General features: G+C 44.7%; 1 protein-coding gene across 4 annotated transcripts; it reads left to right on the top strand.

The window, feature by feature from the left end:
• Nucleotides 1-1,995: 1,995 nt before the first annotated feature.
• On the top strand, nucleotides 1,996-16,450 carry DIPK1C (divergent protein kinase domain 1C). Of its 4 annotated transcripts, none has more exons than XM_088057163.1 (5): nucleotides 1,996-2,375; nucleotides 2,777-2,834; nucleotides 7,624-8,301; nucleotides 11,807-11,971; nucleotides 13,598-16,450. In XM_088057163.1, the coding sequence occupies exons 1-5, from the start codon at nucleotides 2,212-2,214 to the stop codon at nucleotides 13,811-13,813; spliced, it is 1,281 nt and encodes a 426-aa protein (XP_087913289.1). In that variant the 5' UTR covers nucleotides 1,996-2,211; the 3' UTR covers nucleotides 13,814-16,450. The 4 variants fall into 4 exon arrangements, with proteins under 4 accessions (XP_087913289.1, XP_087913296.1, XP_087913287.1 ...); XM_088057170.1 differs by lacking the exon at nucleotides 2,777-2,834 and adding an exon at nucleotides 12,188-12,262 and having other exon boundaries at nucleotides 2,198-2,375; XM_088057161.1 differs by lacking the exon at nucleotides 1,996-2,375 and adding an exon at nucleotides 12,188-12,262 and having other exon boundaries at nucleotides 2,576-2,834.
• The last annotated feature ends 911 nt before the right edge of the window (nucleotides 16,451-17,361 follow it).

The following is a 17,361-nucleotide window of genomic DNA, read 5'->3' as shown; positions in this document are numbered from 1 at the left end:
CAAAGCATTAGATACCTGCGTGTTAAAGTTAGAATTGCTTTTGCTACATGTAGAAGCTGTTTCCAAACCAAAGAGGAGGATTTGGGCTCCTTATGGACCCCAAAATCCAGTGAATTTTAGCTGGTATCTTGGGATTAAATGAAAAGTGCAGGCAGACACCCTACTGGTGCTGCCTGCAGGGCTAACTACCCTGATCCAGCTGCTGAGGGAGCAGGGGCAGCATATGGCTGGGGTGGAAACAGGGACAGGACTGCTTCTTTCAGAAAATATTTCCATTAAGATCACCTTATCTACAATATCTCATTACATCTTTAAGGTGTGGACATTTGATACAGTTCTGCTTCCAACACCCCAGAGAACCCAGCCCTGCAACGTGCCTCCCTGCACCAGCCTGGCGGCATCCTCAGGGCTTGCTGACCTCTCTGAAAGTAATCCTGACAAGAAACAGCTCTACTCTTCTCTACCCTGTTAGCAAGTTGAGAAAGCTCCCTGGGCAGCAAGGAATATCTTTCACTGGGGAAAGGGACTGGACTAGGCAGGCAACACAAAGAGAAAAACAGGGAGGTGGCAGTGGAGGAGGAGGAAAGAACATGATTGGTTTTTTTCAGCAGCAATTAGAGAAGGTCAGCTGTGACACCTAACCTGGTCTGAAATCTCTGTATTTTTTTCTTGGCTTAAAGTCAGGTGTAATTAGATTAGTTTTCAGAACTATTGTTGAAACACCAATATATGCAGAATTTCACAGACATTTAATAAAAATGCATAATATCCTTTGGGGATTGCTGACACACAGAGAAGTCAAGATCCACACTTTAAAATACATGTGGGTTCAGTAGTGCCTAAACTATTACCTAGATAGCTTAGGACCAGTAGTAGGGATTTTTCTTGACTTTCCCCACCACCCACATCCCTCTTCCATGTGAGACATATCTCGGGATTGTTCCAGACATCACTATGGCAGATCTGCAATTTCATCTCCTAGGTGGCAGCAGTCACTGATGAAGGCTGGCAGTGTTCAAGCCTAGCTGGTACTTCTGCAGAGGAATGGCTGAGCAAAATTCTCCCTCATCCACTTATTGTCCTAGAATTTGGAAATTTCTTCCAAAGAACACTCCAAGCTGGTCAGAGACAGTTTCTGAAAGCATTTTCTATCAGACTGAGAAACAGGATTAAAATATTTTTGTTCCTAGCTGCCTCCTTGGCCTTTGCTGCTTGCCACATTCCCAAGAAACAGCCTGTGTCACCCGTGCCTCAAAAGTAAGCCTCTCAGTAAAAGTATGAGGGGAAAGAAAAAGAAAATTTGAAAAGGCAGCCACAGCAGGTGAAAAAATGAGACGGTGGAGAAATCGAGCAAAACACACTGATGGAAGATGTGGCTAATGATAATGATTCTGCTTCTGAGACTTTGAAGATGAAAGTATTTTTGCTCTTCTTGCATCTCCCTCCCCACTGACAGTCTCTAGAAAGGAAAGCTGGAATATGTCCAGCAGTATTTTTATCTTTCTTTTTCTTTTCTGCCACAGTCTGCCATCTACTTCGAAGCTCCATTTCAAGTCCTGCTCTGCCAGGTAGAGGAGAACTGCACTGATCATGAAAAAGTCGTGGGTACCAATAAGTTTGCTGCACCTGTGTTCTTCCCTTGTGCTGGGAGATAAAATTTGATCATGTCAATAGAGACAGCTTTCTTTTCAAAGACTTGTCAAGGAATTATTTCTCATTTAAGTTAGACATGATGCTAAGAACATACATCACTGAACCAAGCTCTCTGAACAGAGACAGTAAACATCTGCACCTGGAGTGAGGAAAGGATGCCAAGATCTTCCTTGCTGCACGGGAGCAAACACCTGAATCTTCGGCCCCTCAGAAACATTAACGAAGCCAAATATATCAGAGGCTGTCCCGTGGAGCTGACCACACAATAACAGGAACAGGTGCCAGGGAGACAACGAGAGGGCCGGAAGACTATCTATCGACCCAGTATCTCGGACCCAGTACACCCTGCCTGTTTTGGCAGCGTATCCATCGCGGCCGCTCGGCCGGCGTTGTCCGTCGGCCGCCGAGGGACGCAGGACAATCTGCACCCCGCCACTGGGGGCTGGGGGGGCTGCTGCGGAGCCAAGGGGCGACCCACCATGGGGGCGATGCAGACTGAGTACTGAAAGGGCATCTGAGTGGCTACTCTCTCTTCTGGAAAAGTTAACTCTAGAATAAATGACAACTTTTTATTCCTTTCCCGATTTGTCGGGAGACGAAGCCTTCACCAGAGGGACCTGTCCGTCTCCAGGCTGCCTCTTTCAAAGTACAGAGCAGCCGCCTGGATGGCAAAGGGTTCCCACAGCAGCATCCATCACCCTTCAAACTCCTTTTATTCTCGGGTGAGAAACTCGGAGGGGAGAGGCGGGGGGCGCGGGCAGCAGCCGCCAAGTGGCTGCAGGGGCCGCTTGGCACAGGGGAGCGCAGACAAAAGCCGGCGGAACTACGTGGCTTAAATTCAAAAGGGGCGCTCTGGGCTCCGCCGGGGCAGCCCGGCTGGGGGCGGCGGGAGAGGGACGGGAGTGCGGGGGGCGCAGCGCGGCTCCCCCGGCCCCGCCGCCGCTCGCTCGGGGCCGCCGCTGCTGGAGCGGCCGCCCCAGCCCAGCCCCGGAGCGGCGATGAGGGGCATCCCGGGCTTAAAGCGGCTGCGGCTTAAAATCTGCCGGCGATGCGCCCTGCTGCTGCTCCTCCTTTGGGCTGCCTGCTGGGTGGTGGTGAGCGCTGCGCTGTTCCTCCTCCACAGGAGCGTCTTCTCCGAGCGCTGCACGGACGAGAAAAGCCACCGGATCCTGGCCAGGCTGGTACGTGTCCCGGCGGGACGCGGGGCATCTCCCGGGGGCTGCCCGGCAGGACGAGACGCTGTCGGTCCGTCGGGGCTGCTCTCCGGGGCGCCCTGTCCGGCTCCGGCCGCCGGAGGTGCAGCATCGCCGGCGCCCCTCCGTGCGCACGGGCGGGCGGCTGCTTCCCTACCTCCTTTTCTCCTTGCCTCCCTCTCTCCTTCCCTCCCTTCCTGCCTCCCTTCCCGGGGCGAGGTCAGGTGCAGGCGGCGGGCCAGCTCCCGGGAGTGGGATGCGGGTGCGCTGCCCAAGCCGAGCGCTCCGAAGCGGAGGAAAACCTTCCTCGGGGTGTTGGGGGTTTTTGTTTGTTTGTAGCCAAAAAGATGTGTGTTCAAAAGTCGTCTTTCAGAAGTGCCAGGCAGCCTGTATCGCCTCCTTTATGGTCTGGTGGGGGCTGGCGTAAGATGTGGTTAAAATTCAGGAAAGGATTTGCAAATATTGATTAAAATTTCCCTTAAAATTAATAATGAAGAGATTTAGGATTGTGTAGGAAACACTTGGAGAAGAGGAGCAGAGTGGGTTAATGCTTTTAGTTCAATTTGGTTTCTTAGTCAGGGTATCTGTAGTGACAGTGGTTAGGTGGGAAAGGAGGAGTTGTAGTGGGAATTAAATAATCTATAACTGCAAGCAAGCAAAAAAACTGATCATAGATTTTCCTTAATTCTGTATAATTAAGGAAAAGCAAGTGCAGGCAGTGGTCCTGACAGCATGTTTTTAATGGCAGTGAGATCCAGTTTCTTTACCTCAGGAGCCAGACTGAAGTAGGGCTGAGCTCAGGCTTGCAGCTAAAGGAATGATTCCTGCCTCGTCCTTACGTGCTTGGGAAGAACACTGAGATATGGAGGTGCATGGAGCTGCCAAGCTCAGGGAGGTCCAGGTCCTTGCCATCGCAGTCACCAATAAACAGATGGACAGAGACCTGTTGCTGTTCTGTTTGGAAAGCGTCAGGCAAGGTTTCAAAAGTCCAGGGATCAGATTTCAGTCACAAACTTGGAAAGTTGTCTCTATCACTGAGACAGCTCAGGTTCAGACCCTCCTTCCAGAGGAGGAATAGCTTAGATTGTTGTGCTTGTCTGCAAGTTGGTGAATAATAAACAGCTTTCTCAGATGACGTTAGAAAGGGATTGCCCTTCTAGTGGAATAATTAGAAAACAAGCTTTTCATCTGCCCCAAAATAAGTCATCCTACATCTGAACATAGCATGAGTTTCACAGTTACAGAAAGTGCAACTGAGCCATGAAACAAATAACCTGACAGCTTGAGTCTCACACCTTCTACTAAGCAAAAAATCAGCTTCTAAGAAAACCTATTTAATACTAGTCATCTCTCAGTAGGAGACGAGATATTTTAAGGAAGTGGGTGAAAATGCCCTTGCAAGTGGCATTTCTGAAGGTTTTATTTCCCTTTTCTTACACCTGTGCAGATGTGTACTGCACTGAGAAGGCTGAAATAGCACTGGGCAATTTGCAGGGACCAACTTTAATTCTCAAAAAAACCCTCCTGGTCTTTCCTAATGCCAGTCTCATCTTCATTTACACTGAACACACTAAATCATAGCAATCAATTTCTATTCCCTCTGGAGAAATCAATTAATTTTGATGCCTTCTAAACCTGGCTCTGTATTGCGTTTACATAGAAATAGTAACATCAGTTTCAGGTCACTGATGTTGGTACAGTGAGTTATTTAAATTTATATAAATCCTTATCAAGGTTTACATTAATTTAAGCTTTCACATTAATTTAAACCCAGCTTTTTTAACTTATCTTAATAAGAGCACTGAAGACATTAAAAATTATGTAGCCAATTTTAATAAGATACATATGAGTGAGTCTGAACCATGCTTGTGTTTGCATTTTTGTGTAGTACAGCTGCTCCTTTATAAGGCTTTTGGCTTAGTAGCACTTTCATATTTTAGTTTTAAGAATCTGGCACTTAAAGAAGAACCTGTGGCTTTCAAAGGTCTGTCACTAGGTCGATTTAAAACTGTCTCATCAACAGATCTCAAAATTCAGTCATTAAGACAGGGATGGCAGTTTGGACGACCATTTCTGAAATATTTCTTTGGGGATATGATTCTTCCTTTTATCAGCAGGACGATGGACAATCTTGTATAGTGAAGTCTGAAGTTAGTGGAAAGCTTCCTGTGTTGGTAAATAATAAGTGGTCCATCTTGCCATGGCGGGGTAATCTGTATTACCTGGTTAAATGTTTTCGGTCCACTAAATTTGTGTTTTAATACTGTAAAATGCAAGCTAGTGCATTAGGGAGCACAGTAGTACAGGCCATGCCAATATGATGGAAGACTGTCCTGTAAAACTGTGTCTTTGGAATGGATGTAAGGGTCAAGTAATTGCTTCGAGATGAACTACCAATGCAGACTGTGCCTAAAAGTCTGATAGGAAATGGTTCATTCTTGATTGCTTCCTTGAGGAAGCCTTTTTGAAAGCCTTGCTTGCCTTTGTGACCAGCTGAGAATGCACTTCTGGAAGGCTGATCTGTGTTTCATCACTGTGAGACCATGAGCTCTTTGGTCAAGTCCTCTTCAACAGATCCCAGTTTGCAAAACACTGCACAGGTTCATTGCATGAAAAATATGATTCAGACACTGTTTGTCAGATACTAGGTTAATAATCAAATATTTATAGCTTCAGCTGAAAAAAAGCAGAAAAGTCCTAAACACCAACCAGGTTCACAAAAGGACCTGTCTCCTCCTCTGCCTGTGACATCCGAGTCTGCTTTTTCCACAACTACTTTTTCTCACTAAGGCCATTAAGAATGATGTGATGTCAATACAAAAAAAATAAGCTGCACCTTGACATGTTTCACTACAATTCATGGTCATGTGTTCTTTTAGATGCCAGAATTCCATGCTTGTGGACCCTCTAAGAGTGAACCACAGTAAAATTGTCCACAGGGGCAAGCATTCACCCATGTGAACCCAATTATGTGAATAAGTCCTATCTTCTCTTACTGCAACAGAAGAGAATTAGATTGTGGTCTGTCAATCGAGTTTTAAATGTGCTTATACTTACAATCCAAAAAAAAAACCCCAAAATTCATTCCTGTTTGTAATTTTCTTTCTAAAGTTGCTTAGGGTTTCAGATGGTAAGAACCGCTAACCTACTTTTGCAGAGAAAATTACATTTCCTACTTAAAAAGGTAGAGTAAAATGGTATTACATTAGTAGGAGTAGGTTTTCAAAAGCCGGAACATTTATCTGCATGCTCTGAAGTCTGCAGACAGCTGAGTGAGTCTCCTTATCCATCCTGGTGTGGATAAGGATGCAGATATGTGTGTGTGTGTGCTACACACATGCATGGACTCAGTGTCCAGACACTAATGCAAGAACTTGCCTACCCTACTCTCCTTACTGGCATTGAATGTTCTTACTTGGGCTGTGAGAACATCGGAATATAAATAAATTTTATGTCTCTCTGAACTGCCCTCAGTGAGCTGTTTCTGTCAACTGATCACCATTCTTGGATTTTGGACTTAATCCTCCGCCCATTCCTCAGTGTGTTGTTTATGGCTGGACTCTAAATGTTGCTTGGCATCAGAACATATTCCTCTGGTGTACACACCTCAGAGACAGTCCCAAGAAAATACATTACTTGAATGCTATGGTCACGTTCCTGGTGTAACAGCCAGTCACAAATGAGGTGGGGCTCAGGTGGCCACTGTGAGTCCTGCACGTGCAGGGGAGACCTGCCAGTTTGTTTAAATGAAGGTTCAAATGCCAGAAAGCAATGGAGGTGGATGACACTGTCAAGCTGCCTCACAGATGTTTGGCTTTCTACATCACCTCCGCTATTCCCAGAGACCAGAGACCTTTGATCAACCCCTCTTCTGAGCAACCCAAAGCAGTCCCTACAGCTGCACTTCTGAATGACCACAGGAATACATCAACTGCCTCCATTTTTGGAAATGATATTATGGAAATTATTCTGGCTTGAGAGAAGGACTGGTGAGGGAATCCTTGCAGTTCTTGCACTAATTTGCATTGACCACTAAACTATCAAGCAGCAGTTCCTTGTTTCCAAGGATTGATTTCTTTCCAGTTAAAAAAGATTAAGTATTGAAGCTATTAATATTAAAATGTCACTTCTGACAATTACATATAAACCTGGAGATTCATTGTTTTCCACAGCATTTATATAGTCAAAAATGCTGAAAGTTCTTGGTCCAAAACTCATTGTATGTAACCTCTGTTTTTCCTGTTGATACAGGAAGAGGTTATCACTTCCTTCAGGGTATGTTGAGTGCAAGGCTGAAACATGCAGAGCTGTGGAATATCCCAGAAATCCATCTACACTTGGATTTTCCTGTAGTTTCAGTGGTGATGTCTAAGTTATGCCACCTGAACCTTCCAGATAAATCCTGCATTACTCTGTGCCTTAGTTACAACCCATAATCCTACACAGCATAGCCCCGAGTGTTTAAAGTTTGTCTCACTGAACCCATAAGTGTAACAAATTTCAGATTAACAGGTCATCCAGTCCCTTTCCTTGCCCCTGAAAAGCCTGGCCTTTACCATCCCTATAATCCTTGTTTTGAATCAAAACTCCCCTAGTAATAGATCTCTCGAGACTTCTGAAAAACCACTGAATGACCCAATGGTTATAGGTATGTGTTTGCAGTTCTGTGACTGCTGCAAACCTCTCGAGCTTAGGGCTGTTGCTCATTATTTGTCTGTGTTCTACATGGTCCATGGGGGTGTGGTTCTGCTATGAATATTCTGCTCTTTCACTCCAGTGCCTCGACTACAGCAGCGGAGCCCTGACTGGGGACCTCTGTGAAGACCTGTGTGTGGCACAGAAGCTGGTGTACAAACACTGCCTTTACTATGACAGAGGTAAGAAGGTCATTCAGGCTGATTGGAGAGGCCAGCCCATCATACTGAAATCCAAAAAAGAAATCTTTTCCAGCTACCAGCACCTCAGTATGCTAGAGGAGGTGGAAACACAGGATATCCCTGAAACAGAGCTTCTGCTTATGGTAGCTTTGGAGGTCAAAAATGCCCTGGGGCTAGAACTGTCTAACAATACCATGGGGCCCCTGTGGACAAGGAAGAAGGGACCACGTTGGAAAGCACAGGTGGCCAGCATGTGGTCCTTGCTCCAGCAGGAAGAATATATCTACTTCAGTTTGCTGCAGGACTTCAGCAAACATGTGCTACGAATTATTGGCTCTTGTGGACACTTTTATGCTGTGGAGTATCTCACAGCTGGACATGCCTGGCACAAAACTCTCTTTCCCTTGGAAAACGTGATCGGCCCCTCCCTTACTGGACACAGAAGCAGGGTGAGAGCCATCATTGACATTGCACTCAGCTTTCTGGACATGGTGCAGCATTTTGATAATGATTTCTCTCACCGACTTCACCTGTGTGACATCAAACCAGAAAACTTCGCTATCAGGCATGATCTCACGGTAAGTTAGGCCTCTGGGGTGGTGTTCCAGGAATTTGAGGTCAAATTCTAGTCCGGAGGTGACTGTGTAAAAATGACACTTCCTTCCTTGTACAGTTTTTGGCTAAGTTTTTGCAAAGCCAATGAATTTACAAGCATCAGAGGAGATTCTCTCTTGCTTCTCCTCTTTGTAATGTGTACAGCCACATTTTTGGAACACTAAATCCCACTGCTTATTTTGAAAACTTCTTGCTCGCTTCTGTTTAGTTTCACTTCTTTAAAGGCACTGGTGCAAGGTCCCTCGAATGTGGTGGGGGACACCTCCTGGAGGCAAGGGGATTTCAGAAGCTCTAAATGAAGCTGTAATTTGAGTCATATTTCTGGTAGTGATGCTGAAATGAAAAAAAAGTATGAATTTGAAAGCTAAGGCTGAATTCATGGTCTGACACAAGGGGAACTCCCCACATCCAAACATGCATATTTGTGCTTCAGTGGTCAGTTTATCTGGTCTGGAAACTATGCAGGGACAGCAACATGGAACTCTCTGCTATTGTCATTCTTTGACTTTTCATTGTGCAGCTGAAACTCGGACCTTATAGCTATGTATATTTTCTAAGCACTAGTGCAGCTCACATTCCTTCTGTGGACAGAAATTCCTCTGGTTTTGGTCGGAATTTTGTCTACAGATTGGGGGTACTGTGCAGTGAGTAAGTGTTTGAACTAGGCTCTCAATTTCTAGTGTCATCAGGGGAGTTTCTTCTCTCTGAGTATAAAACATTTTCAGGGACTTCAAAACTGTTTTTAGTACTCACTGAGTGTTAATGTAACACTTGTATCTTCAGAGTACTAGACAAACACTACCTAAACATACAGCCATTAAGAGCAATTAGAGTGTTTCCCCTTCACCCTCCCCTCCCCTCCCCTCTCCTCTGCTCCCATTGTTTATTCAGGTGCAATACAGCAGCTGAACAGGGAACGGGTGAGGAGCTACAGCAAGAAACTAAAGCAAGCTGTACCACTATTTAGGCAAAGCAGGAATTCCTCAAGGCAGGCTTTGCCCATCTTCCTCAGTTACTCAGGGCTGTGGCTGCCTGTGGCTGAGCACACGCCAGAGCATCTGTTTCACAACCTACTTACAGGAAAATAGATTCCATTTAGGGAAAGGGGATGAATACCGGATGTGTCTTCGCTTATGAGTCCTTTTTAGTGAGGCTTGCTTTGCCAGGATCTTCCAGTCACCAGTTCCAGAATGGGAACACAGCAGTGCAGCCTCTTTTTAGTCCTTGTATTAAGTCCTTTGTATTAAGCAATTTTATCACTTGCTGGTTTCTGGTATAGGATAATAAAAAGCATGTGGTACATGTTTGTACCACTATTCCTCATTTGAGTAATGAGACTTCTAATGCCCAAAGAAATGTGCCTGGAATGCAATAGTTTTACTTTGAGGATTATTTTCATGTCATGGGGATAAGTCTCCAGCCTTCATGTGCTCTCCTGCAGCACAGAGAAGAGCTGTCTAGTAGATCATCCAGGAGAATTTTAAGCTGCCATGGAGTCACATAAGGTACAGAGCTAGAAGGAGGTTTGGGTGAATGCACAGTGCTCTGTGAGAGCTTCCTCGTTTGCCAGTAATTCAGAGAAAACTGTAAAGATTACAGCACATTAAACATGATTTTAAATCAGGTCATGAGCCAAGCTGGGTTCTTCCTGTATTTCCTTAGGTATTTTTTCATCAACTATAATCATAGCAAAGCCCACCGAAACGCAGATGTTGATAGGCAGAGTGTCACCCAGATGTGTCTTCACAGCTGGATATCCACACATTTTTGTAAAAGATGAACTTCAGTGAAGCCACTGAACCCTTCGGCAGCCACGTATTTGGGAACTAGGGCTGATTTTCCTAGTGGAGTAATGGATCAGATTGTTAAACATGCTGGCAAACATGCTCCCTACCTGGGAGGTGAAACAGTGACGCTGGAACTGGGGAAACCCTGCACTAGTCTCACTCTCTCTTCTCCAAAAAACTGATCAGCAAAAACACAGAAAGCTTAAGGAAGTAAAGAACAAAAAAAAAAAACCCAAACCCAAAACAAACAAAAACAAACAAGCAAAAAAAAGCTTTGCCTGTCCAAACATGTAAAATTCTTTAGGCTACATCATTGTAATAGAGCTCTCCAAAATGCTTAAAAATGCTTATGTTTTTAAGATATGCCTCATCTCTGTGAGATCTTTCCCTATGGAAAAAGAACAAAATGAAGACTAGAACATGTTCTTTATTTTGCCTGTGGAAGGTTTATTTGGCCTTCTACCAAACCAGACATCTTTAGTTCCTGGGATTGATCCAGCTGCTGTTCCAGTCACACAGTTCATCTTCTCCTGTTACTTGGGAGGTTGAATCTGAAAAATAAAACTATAATTTGAGCCCAAAGTAACTCTGCTTTGCCCAGGTCCCAGACATGAAAATGTGTGTCAGATGCTGCAAGAGAACATCCCTGATCCTGAGTGTCAAGTATGAAAGGCAGCTGTGAACATTCACTGGCTGCACATCCATGGTGTTGGAGACAGTCTTCCTTCCCTGTGGTCACCCACAGCTTGGCTCACATCAGGGAGCTGCCAGCCCCGTACTGGATTCCTTTCTTTCCCTCTTCATTGCTGCGATTTCTTTAAGTGAAGCATTCATGGGTGGCACAGCACTGGCAGAAACTGAGACCACAGCCCTTCGCTTCCAGAGAGGTCTCAGCCCCAGCATGGGCAGTTTCTGCAAAAACTTTGTGCTGCATACACACTGCTCTGAGAGCCTCATGCCAGGGGAAGGAAAGTGACTGACCCCTTTGACTCAGGTTTTTTCTGCTGTGACCAACTTCTGTCTGGACTTTGTTACAGGACATGTTTCTGCACCATAAGGGCAAGGACTGTGCACAATAAATGTGTCAAACCATAGCAAAGAAGACTGGATAAAGCCAGATCCAGCTTTCAGAAAAGTCAGGGATCTCCTTCTACAGCTGAGCAGGCTCAAACCCACAGAATGCAAGGAGAGGTTTGCAGGAGCTGTACCAGGTACAGCTGTCCTCACACATCCCACTGCTGCTCTCCACAGTGGCAAAGTCTGGGTGGAACTGAATGCTGAGTTCTAAGTGATACTGTCTGGCCCATGGGTAATTATGCACCATCATGTAATTGGGAGGCTGAGGTGTCATCTGCATATGCTGCACCAGCAAGTAAATCAGACTTCAGACTGGATCGTTCCACTTTGAGGCAAATCAATCCAATTGACCCCAGGGATGCATATTGTTCACAAATCATTTTTCCATTCTTGATATCACAAGCATTAGCTGCTTTTGTTTAAAAAGTGTTGTTTATAAGGTTAGTGTGACTCAGTTAAGTAAATAAAGCCCCTGTGCTCCCAGTTCCCCACCAGCAGATGCTCTCAGCACAGCATTTCCAAAAGCAAGCAGCAAAGAATGACTGCTCAGCCCTGTCCCAGCGGCTCTGCTGTGCCAGATCTGATGGGATGTTTTGATTCACAGGTGGTGGCCATTGATGTGGATATGGCCTTTTTTGAACCCAAAATGAGGGACATCCTGGAACAGAAGTGCACAGGAGATGAAGATTGTAATTTCTTTGATTGCTTTTCAAAATGCAATCTGAAAATCAGAAAATGTGGAGCACAGAGAGCCAATAACAACTTGCAAGTGAGTAGACACAGCTGTTTCATGCATCCATTCCTTTTAAAATCACACTGACTATGAAGTGCAAGGTATGTATGAGGAGACTGAGAGATGAAGACAGTCATGTTTTTAAACTTGTCCATGTAAATGTCAGTCCTGTTCAGAAATTTCAGCTTGGGGCACACAAGCAGATCTTTACATTCACTATATATAGTGTTTATTTGCCCTGTTTTTCTCTAGGTGTTAGCCCAGTGCCACAGACAGGCGAGCAGAACAAGCAGGGGCAGGGGATTAGCACTTCTGTCTCCACTGATGGTAAAGTCATATCCTTGAGTTGCACTTCAAATCCTGTGTTCATTTCTGGGCCCCTCACTTCAACAAAGACATTGAGATGCTGGAGAATGTCCAGAGAAGGGCAACAGAGCTGATGAAGGGTCTGGAGCACAAGTCTTGTAAGAGTGGCTGAGGGAGCTGGAAATGTTTAGGATGGAAAAAAGGAGGCTCAGGGACATCTTACTGCTCTCTATAACTACCTGAAAGGAGGTTGTGGTGAGGTGGGTGTTGGACTCCCAAGTAACAAGTTTCAGGACAACACAAAATGACACCAAGTTTCACCAGGAAGGGTTTACGTTGAATATGAAGAAAAATTCCTGAAAGGGTAGCCAAGCATTAGAACAGGCTACCCAGGAAAGTGGTGGAATCACTATCCCTATAAGTGTTAAAAAAACTTGTAGATGTGGCACTTGGGGACATGGTTTAGAGATAGACTTGGAAGTGCTACATTGACACTTGGATTCAATGATCTCAGAGGTCTTTTCCAATCTTAGTGATTCTATGATTCTGTGAAAGCTGAGGCTGTCCAAATGTAAGCAGCGGTTGTGATTCCCCACTCTACAGATGTGGTGTATGGGTGTAGTGGAAAGGGGTGTCCATGGGGTTCTTGGATTTGGGATGAGGTGTCTTACAGCTCACCCAGCTTGTGCTGGTGGGAGGCAGTGGCAACAGAGAGGCTGTGGGGGTGTAGCTTGTTGGCCTTTTGCCTGCTTCTCCCACCCCCTTACCCTCACCACTTGTTATGCAGAATCATAGAATTGTTTTGGTTGGAAAAGACCTTTAAGATCATCAAATCAAGCCATTAACCCAGCACTGCCAAGTCTACCACCAGATCACACCTCTAGTGCCACATCTATACATCTTTTAAATATTGCAGGCATAGTGACTCATCTAATTCCCTGGGCAGCTGGTTCCAGTGCTTGAAAACCATTTTGGTAAAGAAATTTTTCCTAATACCCTATCTGAACCTCCCCTGGAACAACTTGAGATCATTTCCCCTTGTACTGCTTGTCACTTGGGAGCAGCTGCTGTTCCTCACCTGGCACTTTATAGAGGGCAATAAGGTCCTCCCTCACCATCCTCTTCCCTGGACAACCTCAGCTCTCCCAGTCACTCATAAGATGTGGGAAGTGCAGGAGCAGCCTGAGAAAAGGGCTGTCCCTTAGCTAGAGTGTATGCTCCTTTTCTGTACCTCCTCCTTTGAATGGCTAAAGGCATTTTGGACTCAGACGACATTTTGCTTCAGTCCCAGGGAAGCAGCAGGGCATTAGTCATAGCTACTGAAACACAACAATCTGCTCTTTTTCCTTTCCCCAGGTAATTTGTGACAAAATATTTCGTCGCTGGTTTTCCCCAAATCTCAGAGGACCACTGGTTTCCCTGCCCCTGCAGCTGCAGCTGCAGAAAGCCGTGCAGGAGTGTGCTCAGCCGGGGCACACGGGTGCCACCGGGCACCAGAGGACTCTGAAATCACTCTCTGAGTTGTACCACCTGCTTCGGGTCACTCAGCAAGAGCTGCAAAGGGTGGAGTAGACACAAAAGGCAGAACTGCAAAGGCCACATCCCAGTCTCTCTGCCACCCTTCCTAACCCTGTACTTTTACAGCACAGAGATTGCTTTTCTGCTATGCAAATGAAGTTCACGGCTGCAGGTGCAGCAGGTCCTGATAATATCCTATCAAGTGTTAAATTGCTTTACATTACTTGGATTCCGTTCTTGCTTATTTTCCTGAGCCAGCACTACCCCTCTCCATCAGCATTCAGCACATCCTTCTGAGCTGTAGTCACTGCTCAGATAACATCTGTCTGAGTGTGGAGCTCAGAGGATGCATTTATAGAAGAAAAGTGCAAGTGCAGCAAAACTCTATCAATAATTAAAATGGGCAAATAAGTATATGTATGGTGTTTGTTTTAGTTTCTCTGTCAAATTAGGGGAATTTTTACAGTAGAGAAAGAGCATTCTGTGTGAAAAAAAAATAAGATAAAAGGGGATCTCAAACAGGGAAATGTGCTGTCACACAAGGAAAGAGTTGCTTTTGTAAAAAGCTGTCCTTTTTGATGTCCCCAAATGCATTTTCTCCGGGACATTGCATTACCTATGCCATTGCTAACTCTTTTGGGGAAAAATTATATAAAGGTACTTTGGACTTTTCTAGAGCAAAATAATTATACCCTTGCTGAGCTCCCATGTGGGTACTTATATTCTGCAGTGAAGAGGTATGAATAATGCTACTGGATTTTCCCATGTGAACAAGCCCTCAGGCACTTGTACATCAGAGCACTTGATAAGAAGCACTCCTTTGCCAGAGAGCAGAATTGCCCAGGAATGTCAACAATCTGTCCTTTGCACAGAACAATATCCAGACCTAGTTTTCTTCCACAGTATTTTTTTAATGAACAGAAGGAAAATTTTTTTGTACAAATTCATTATCTTGCAATCAGTTATGTAAATAAAGATCTCAAGATTAACTTAAAAACCTTAACTTTGCTTTTCAAATGTACAGAGCTGTGGCTGGAGAAAATAACATGGGCTCAGGAGACACTACAAATGCGTAGGACCAATAATAGGCAATGTCCCCGTGATCTGGTTTTGGCATGAGGACATTACAAACAGGAATCCCAGCAGCCTATGGCAGCCCTCAGCTTCGAGCAATCAATGTTAAGACCAGCAATACTGGTTCATGGTTGTGAGACAAGTAACAGCACTTAATCTGCTCCATCTTTATGTCCCTCAGCCTTATGACAGCTGTGAACCCTGTGAGTGCTGATTAGACATAAACTTTCCATTTCCATGGAGTGGTTCTTTAAAGTAAAGCTAAAGACTGCCTGTAACCAGAAAAATGGGAGCTGTTTAAGAGACCTTGACCCCTTAAAACCTAGCTCAAGTTTTAAGACTGATGCTTGTGAATTTTTATATATATTTCTTGCAATAAACTATCATATTTTTAAAAATCATTCAAGCCCTCAAGAAACTCATAGCAAGAACAGTCAGCTGCCTTGCCTGGGGCTGGACAACCTGCTGCTAAACTGGAGCTCCAGCTTAGGAGCTCGTCACTGGTAAAGTTGCTCTCAGTTCACACTTCTCCTTTAACCAGGCAGGCAAAGAATGTTTCAATACTTTAAGATCATTCTTTGCAAAAGCAGGAAGGCAAAGCAGAATAAGAAGAAACACGAATTTCAGAACTAGCCCTGTTACAAAGTCATGACATAGCTGGAGAGAATAATTAAGGACAGAATCAGATTGTGGCAAAGAAGCATGTATAGGTAAAGTACCAGTTAGACAGAAGACAAGGAAAGAGAGATGAAGGAAAAATAGAAAAAAAAGGAAGCAAAAAATATGTCAGCCTTTGTAGAAACATGATTTATGATGCAAGATTCAATAAAGTGGCATTTAGTCTGAGGAAGAAGAGACTGAAGATAAACATGATAACTCTCTTCAAAAACAGAAAGAGGTTGATAAAAAAAGAATAGGAGAGAACTGCCCTGTCCAGATTTCCTTGGTGGATATGACCAGCAATGAGCTTAAACTGTAGCAAGGAAGAAAACGGGTAAGACATTTGCTAAAGGCTTTCTGATAGTAAGGAACAGTGAAAACATGGCACAAATCATCTGGGAAATCTTTGGACTTCACAAATTGTGTTTTTTAACTACAGGCAAGAGTGAGTGCCTGTCAGGAATTACGTACATGAAGTTGATGGATGCTGCCTTAAGGTAACCTTTTATGTCCAAGTCATGTGCTTATGTTATCACCAGTTAGCATTCGTGCTCTTGTGACTCCCTCACAACAAATCCCCACTTCTGAGACTCAAGAATACATATCTCTCCCTTATTTTATTTATGCAAATCTGTGGGCTGTGAAGGGAAGGCATATAGACCTTGAGCTGTGCAAATGATGCTACAGAGCCTGCTGGTGTGAGCCTGTCTCCCTCACACAACATTCCTGCTGATGGCACTGATCCTTGCTAGGTCAGGAGGGACTCAATATATATTCTAAGTGTTGCTGGGGAACCTGAAGATATTATATATTGTTGTGCTCCTGTTTTCCTGTCCCATTCTTTCCTCCTTCCCAAGCTCAGAGGGTGCCTTCAGGGAAAAGCAGCCATCACACAAACCCTTGGTGCTTTGCTGCAGAGTCATGCTCCCCCCATGGCAGGGCTCCCCTTCCCATTTCCAGGTTTGCATTTCAGACAGGATAAATTTCTCTTGGGTGGGATATTCCACTTTTAAAACGGGTGGAAAAAAATAGTGAAATGAAAACTGGTGGCAGCCAAATGCTGGTGGAATGTGACTCTGCTCAGAAGATCTTTTTTCCTCGGCAGGGTATAGGAAGGGAAGCTGCCTTTGACAGATTGCTCCAACCCCCTCAGGGCCTGGCTGCAGCCACCTCCACCTGGCAGGGACCTCCTTCCCCCACACCACACTTTCCCAGGACATTAGGTTTCACTTCTTTTCAGGATACAGAGAATAATCCTCAGAAACCTCTCAAGATCAACACAATTGGGTTATTTGTCCTTGGCTGGGCTGTGAGATTACATATCACTGATGCAGCCAGCTCCAGACAGGTTTTGGTGCACACCTTCAAGGAGGCAAGGAGGATCTGACAGGCTCTGTGAACACAGGGCTTGATTTTTCACAGCCCTCCGTGTGCTTTGTAAAGTCACTAAATCCTGGGAAACAGGAGAGAAAGTGGAGCAAATGAAATATAATTTAATTAGTGCAGGTAGCAATGACCAAAACAGGAATAAAACAGTAATTGTGCCTTTATCTCCCTGGAACAGAAAGAAAAAGTTAAGGCACTGGTTTAGTTGCCATTTACCTTAAGGAGACAAGTGCAAATTGCTGTAATTTGAGCTTGTATGATTTTAAAACCACATTTTTGGTGAAAATATTTATTTTTTTGGATGCAAAAATCTATATAGGTGTTTGACAGGAAGAACCAGATCTGGTGCTCCTTTCTGACGAAGCCCCTTTCATGCTGCCCTGGCAGCACTGCCCACCCCTCTTTGGTAGTTAGTGCACCGTAGCTTTTCAAAGACAGAGTAAGATTCTTCCCACTGCTCATCCCTTCCATATGAAAGATGA

Source organism: Pseudopodoces humilis, chromosome 1, assembly GCF_049639895.1.
Source record: "Pseudopodoces humilis isolate 2021_Gansu_Grassland_sample_001 chromosome 1, ASM4963989v1, whole genome shotgun sequence".
In the NCBI taxonomy this organism is placed as follows: Eukaryota; Metazoa; Chordata; class Aves; order Passeriformes; family Paridae; genus Pseudopodoces; species Pseudopodoces humilis.
The sequence above is the reverse complement of the archived record's forward strand: the minus strand, read 5'-3'. Positions and strand labels throughout refer to the sequence as shown.